The sequence below is a fragment of the Rattus rattus genome, chromosome 8 (genome assembly GCF_011064425.1).
Source record: "Rattus rattus isolate New Zealand chromosome 8, Rrattus_CSIRO_v1, whole genome shotgun sequence".
Lineage (NCBI taxonomy): Eukaryota > Metazoa > Chordata > Mammalia > Rodentia > Muridae > Rattus > Rattus rattus.
In genome coordinates, this window is record NC_046161.1 from 101,631,700 (window position 1) to 101,638,221 (window position 6,522).

Here is a 6,522-nt window from a genome sequence, read left to right on the forward strand (position 1 = left end):
TCTTGTTAGATATCCTAAGACACCAGAGCCTTCATGGTACAGACGCTAAAACCTCGGAGGACTCGAGGGCTGGGAGAACCAGAAAGCTTGAGTATAGTTGTGCAGTCAAGAGAGCCGAGCGGGGGGGTTGGGGATTTAGCTCAGGGGTAAGGCGCTTGCCAAGGAAGCGCAAGGCCCTGGGTTCGGTCCCCAGCTCCGAAAAAAAAAACCAAAAAAAAAAAAAAAAAGAGAGAGAGAGAGCCGAGCGGGTTCTGCAGGACCAATCACCTCACCTTTGGTTTGCACAGCTACCGGACAGCCCATTCTTCTCATGACCTGCAGGAGCATGTGCCTGGGAAATTGCTTCCATTCTAACGTGTGCTTCTAATTTAGAATGCGGTCAAATTGGGTTTAGGGACTCCCTTGTTCTTTAGAGACAGGGTCTAATGAATCCAGGCTGGCCTAGAACTCCCTATGTAGTCAAGGGTGACCTTGAAGTTCTGATCTTTCCTTGTCCACCTCTTGAATTGCGCCGAAATTAAGATGCGCATCGCTAAGTAGTAAGCACACTTTAACCTCAGCACTCCGGAGACAGAGGCAGACACATCTCTGAGTTCGAGGCCCTCGTGGACTACAAAGAGAGTTCCAGAACAGCCAGGGCTATGCAAAGAAACCCTGCCTAGAAACAAAACAAAACAAAACAAAACAAAACAAAACAAAGCAAAACAAAACAAAACGGACGTGGTCTGGCTATGTTGCCCAGGTTATGCTTGCATTTGTGAGAGTCCTCCTGCCTCAGCCTTCTGGAGTGCTGGGATTAGAGGCTTGTATCACTGCTGGCTCACCGTTACTGGGAGGTTGGCACTCAGGGCCTCTGGGGCCAGCGACCTCTGGGTTTGCACATCCGTTTTACCACTTTATAGTTCTGTGACTTTGGACAATTACCGAGCTTCAGAAGGGGACTCACACCACCCACAACGACACTGTGGACAAGCGCTATAGAGGAAGAGTGGAATTCACCTTTATAAATAGCTCAGCCCTGCGCCAGAGAGTAGTAAATATTCATTAACCAGCCCCCTTTCCTCTTATATTCTATTTTTATACAAACATATAAAAATTACATAAAACGATGTGAGGAGGAGACCCGTGTTTATATATCCTGCCTTTGAGGCAAAGTACCGTACAGTTCAATGGGCCTGCCGTGACCTTCCCTCGGCGTCTCTTGCTGAGAGTCCCCACCACTTTGAAATGGGAGATCATTGCACCGTGGGAACAGGCTGCAGAGATAACTCCTGAAGGCCTTGTCGAGAAGCAAATAGAGGAGCGGGTTGACACAGCAGTGGGTGGTCGCAATGAGCTGTGTGACCTGGGTGCTTGCGTCCAGGTAGTAGCTGCTCTTGTCATCCTGCAGGGACAAGTGTTCCTGGAGAGCAGACAGGAAAAGCACAACATTGTAGGGTGCCCACATCAAAAGGAACACACCCGTTATGACAAGAGCAGCCTTGCGGAGGTCGCGGTGCCTCTCCCTGAAGTTCTGCGCTGTCCTCATTTGCCTGCAGCAGAATATAAAAACCAGCAGAGGAAAAACAAGTACCAAGATGTTCATCTTTGAAGTCAGAACATACTTCCAGATCGGCGCTTCAATTGTCAAGAAGTGAGGTTTGCCAAAGCCGCACTTGTGTTTCTGTCTTTCCATCCGAGGCTCATAAAACACAGCTTCGGGCAAAGAGAGTGCGGCAGCCACGGCCCATGCCAGGACACACGTAACAATACCACCAGACACCGTCGTGAAGATGGAGGACAGTCGCCCTTGGGAAAACACCCTGTATCCTTGTACGAGGAGGAGGATGTTGCAGAGCGTCTCGCTGTACAAGCCCGTGGAGTGGAGTCCAACAAGAACTTTACAAGTCTCATTGCCCGGGCTTTCCCCATGTGCGGCAGTATGTGCCCAGAACGGCAGGGGAAGCAGGAAACACAAATTTGAAAGTGCCAGGTTTAGAAAGTAGATGTTCCCCGGATTCCTGAGTCCTCTGTATTTCGCCAAGATAAATACTGCCAACGCGTTGTCCAGGAGACCCACGGCAAACACCGTGCAGCAGAAGTGCAGCACCTGCTGGGCGGAGAGGAACTCGGGGGTGGGAACTTGGTCTGTCCCACTGTTGTCCAGGTCATCCTCTATGAGGACATCATACTCATCCTCTGGGGCCACTGTGTAATTATCCATCGGAGGCTGCCCTGTGGGGGAAACCAGAGGTTATGTTTCCCCTCCATCCTACAGCAAAACACTGAAAGTAAATATGCCCCCACACCCTGAGAGTGGCGGCTATACTCAGTCTATTAGTTGAGCACCCAGGGACCGAGTTGCTAGTGTGGCAGAAGCTGCCTGGCACAGGAGGAGTTAGGGACGTTAAAATCACTTAAGTTCTTTGGTTGAAATGAAACGCTAAATGGGAGATAGGATCTGAGAAATCAAAGAGTTAAAAACAACCAGACACTGGTTTAATCTAGAGAAGTTGGTGCCCGCCCACTTCCCAAGCATTAAAAAAAAAAAAAAAACAACTGTTCCTTACCTTGCTCACTGCCTAAAACAGCGTGGTCGAGGCAGGCGGCTCGATATTTTTCTCTCAGGGGATATAAACAGATGTTTGCAAAAGTGAAACTGCACTGGTCAAGCACTCGGACAAGCTGGCGAGATAAAGATAACCATTTGACTGGGTTCCCGAGGGTGGGGAAGGGTGCAGCCCCATGATCTATCATCCAGGGGGCTGTGGGAACACTGGGGTCAGAAAAACACCACTTCCTTCTGAACAGCCTGGTCTTGACCCGGAGGAGCCAGAGAAGGCACTGTTTATCCCTCTGAGGCTCCCACGTCCAGGCACAGCTTTCAAGGGCCAGCTGGAATCAAGTTCTGAAAGTCTCTCTCAGGAGCCTCTGTCAGCTGCAGAGAAACTGAGAAGTTGTTTTCGGCTCTCCCTCTCCCGGTATCCCATGTTTGATTTCTCTGTACCTCTTAGCCGGCTGACCTCCAGGCTTTCTCGGATAAGGACACTAACTCACGCCTGCTTCCAGTGATAATACGAGCGTGATGTCAGAAGCTGAGGCGTACAGCCCCACCCCCTGGCTTCTGACATAAGTTCCCTGAGTAGATAGCAGCTTCCCGAGCACAAAAGTGTTCATACTCACCAGAGACCGGGGAAGTGATGTAGGGATAGAGGTTGGGGACTGAATGGGACAGAAAAAGGAGTGTTGCTGAACACAATCAAGACTGCTGTGGGCATTCCCTACATCAGAAAGGAAAGAGTGTCGCAAGCAGCTGGAAGGAAGCAGTTGATGCTGGGACACTTGATGTATCTGACCCCCGCTCAGGGGAAGCCCCGGGGGAAAATCCTGAGTGAGGATATGTGGGACAAGGTCAGGTGGAAGGTTGGTGGGGAGGGGTCAGGAGGAGAAGGGTGCTGTTTAAAGAAGGGTATCCCAAGGAGAAAGGGAACTTCAAAGGACTGGGGGGAAGGCGTGTATGAAATGCCCTTAGGTCAGCAACTCTGCGTAGCTATGAATGACCTAATCTGGGGAGTAGTCGATGTCTGATTTTTTTGCAGTATCAGCAACACGCGTTATAGGTATATAAAAACAGAAATGGATAGTGAGGAGACCAGTAAGAAAGCACAGAAAGAAAGGAGCCCAGATGAGCAACTGAGCATTAAGCCCCAAACATCCTGGAAGCTAAGACAGAAAACGCACGTTGGCGCAGGGAGAGCCCAGAGCGGAGGAGGGTCCCAATAAGGTCTCTCCTCCCCTGGTGGGGAGCATCTGTGAGTCAGTGGGGACCTCCAGGCCCTCGGATGCTCTGTCTACCTGTGGACAGGGCTATCGTCCAGGGTCCTCTGAGACGTCGCCTTCCTGAGATCTACCTTCTGCAGCTAGATATCCCGGAGCCACACCATGACACCTGGCCTATGTATGAGTAAGCTAAGTAGCTCATAGTTCAGTCCTAGACAGGGGGCAGATTCAACGAGCATTCGCGCAGCTCATTAGATGGTAAGGGGTGGAGGCGATAGTAGGCCGCCTATGTGCCCTGTATGCTTCGTGTCACACAGTGGTGGCAAATTAAAATCTCTCCAGGGAAAGGACTGGTGTGTAAATTCAAGATCACTCCAGCTTCTCTATCGGTGTGGCCTTCACTCGCAGTATTGCCCTATTTTGGTTTGATTCCCAGCCTTCTGCCTGTCCACATTCAGGCCATAGGATGTCTTTTTTCAAATAGGCATACAAGATAACGTGTTTCTTTATGGCATATTCATGCATGTGTGTCACTATTCTTTTCTTATTCATCCCAATAGCACTGCTCTGCCTATTTCCCTGTCCCTTCCTGTCGGTCCTCTTTCTACTCCGAGACTCTTTCTCCTTCTGCCTTCATGGCCCACGTATTCCATCATAACTTTTTTCTCTTGTTCTTTGCCTAAGATCTCTGCCTCCCCTCTTGGCCTCCTTTCTCAGCTCATCAGTCTCTCAGTCTCTTTCTCTCTCTTTCTCTGACACGCACATGCACATACATATACACACATGCGCACATATGCATGCATACATATGTGCTCATACATGTGCACACACACGCACATATACACATGTGCATACACAGGCACACACACATGTGTATGCACACACATGCATACAGACATGTATACACACATGGGTACACATTTAGGTCTAGATTTATTCCACATATAAAATATGCAATATGGGTCCTTCTGGGTTTGGCTTGGTTCACTTTATATCATGATTTTCAGTTTCAGTTTCCTGCAAATGTAATAGTTTTAATTTTCCTTTATGGCCGACAGTGCCTCTGAAGTCTGACATCATAGAGTCACTTGATCATCTACACAGGAATGATATGGCTGGGTTACATGGTAGTTCTATTTTTAGTTTTGTTGTTGCTTGTCCATTTTTGAGGAACTTCTACTCTGGTGTCCATTTTTATTTTAACTTTTTTGCCACTACTGGGGATTGAGCCTAGAACCACATGCACACTGGTCAAGTGACCTGTCCCTGAGTGACCTCCCGATTGTCACACTGACTCTGTCATGGCTATAACAGCATACATTCCCACTAGGAGTATAAGGTTCCTCTTTTCTCACATCCTCACCGGCGTTCGTTGTTTTCTTTAAGGCTATGGGAAAGAAGAAAGTACACCTCTGACCCAAAGGCCTGTGGGAAGCTTTGTCATCTGTAAGACGCAGAGCAGGGGCGTCCTCTTATCAACTTTCCATCAGTGTGACACAGTATTTGAGGCAATAAACTTTAAAAAGGAGGACAAGCTTAGTTTGACTTCCAAAAGTTTCAGTCCACGGTCACTCACCCCTTTGCCTCTGGGACTGTGACAGGGCAGAGCATTGTGGTGGGAGCTCATGGCTGAGAAAGCTATTCCTCTAATGTTAGCTGGAAGGAGGGGAGGAGGGACTCGGATCCTAATATTTCCTTCAAGCACAATTCCCAGCCACCCCATTTCCTTCTGCCACCCCACTTCTACCTTTTAAAGGCCCTACTACCTCTCAAAGTACCCAGACTGAGGACTTTTTCTGCACACGAGGCTTGAGGTGGCCTTTTCTGAAACCACAGCATTCGTCCTTGTGACAGCAAAGCACCTTCTCTCGCTGGTTTGAGGCTCACAAGCCTTGTTGTGAAGGTCCGAGTTCCTCCTAAACACCGTAACTCAGCCCTGCCATCGGTCTAAGATGCTATCACATGTACTGACTCTCATGTGATCACCCATTCACTCAACAAACATTTCTATGGTGCCTAGCATGTGCTCATCCCCACTCTAGATGCAGGACAGAAAACCAGTGAACAAAGGAGGCAAAAATCCTGATCTTCGGAGAGCTCCTAGTCAACAGATAAAAACAAAAATAGATCCATTGTATTGGAAGTTGGTAGCCAAGGGGGTCTTCAGGGAAAAGTAATGAGAGGAAGACTAGAAGTGTTAGGAGATTTGCAGTGAGACACAGCCTGGGTGAGGATGGGCAGGGAAGCTGTAAGGGACTGGGACCCATAAACAACACTCATTGTGTTATGTTTCCTGTTACAATGTTCTTACTTCAGAGGAAGCAGTGCTCTCACCAAAGATGCAGAGACACTCCTTACAGGCCACTTTCTATTCAAATATGTATTATATGTTCATATACATAACATACATTACATATTTATACATAACACATATATTTATATGCTCATATACACCTATATTATTACCAATGTATTATTTTTCTTTTATTAATTATTTATCAATATGAGATTTATGTATCAACACTTTGATTATATGTTATTAATAATATTAACTATGTAATTAATTACATAAATCAATAATTAATAACTAACCATAAAAATTAACTATTTGATTTAATCAATAAAATATTGGTTATTTTATTGATGATTCATTATTAATTATTTATAGAATTGACAATATATTACTCATATGTGCATGATTATATGCTATATTAATTTTATATATAATTTCATATAGTTAATATAATATATGACATATGTATA

At 46.7% G+C, this 6,522-nt stretch overlaps 1 protein-coding gene across 2 annotated transcripts; it reads right to left on the reverse strand.

The window, feature by feature from the left end:
• Nucleotides 1–979: 979 nt before the first annotated feature.
• On the reverse strand, nt 980–3,053 carry Ccrl2 (C-C motif chemokine receptor like 2). 2 transcript variants are annotated; one of them, XM_032909728.1, is made up of 3 exons: nt 2,987–3,052; nt 2,550–2,664; nt 980–2,214 (listed from the first exon to the last, which is right to left on the reverse strand). In XM_032909728.1, the coding sequence occupies exon 3, from the start codon at nt 2,201–2,203 to the stop codon at nt 1,130–1,132; it is 1,074 nt and encodes a 357-aa protein (XP_032765619.1). In that variant the 5' UTR covers nt 2,204–2,214; nt 2,550–2,664; nt 2,987–3,052; the 3' UTR covers nt 980–1,129. The 2 variants fall into 2 exon arrangements, with proteins under 2 accessions (XP_032765619.1, XP_032765618.1); XM_032909727.1 differs by having other exon boundaries at nt 2,550–3,053.
• Between the last annotated feature and the right edge of the window lie 3,469 nt (nt 3,054–6,522).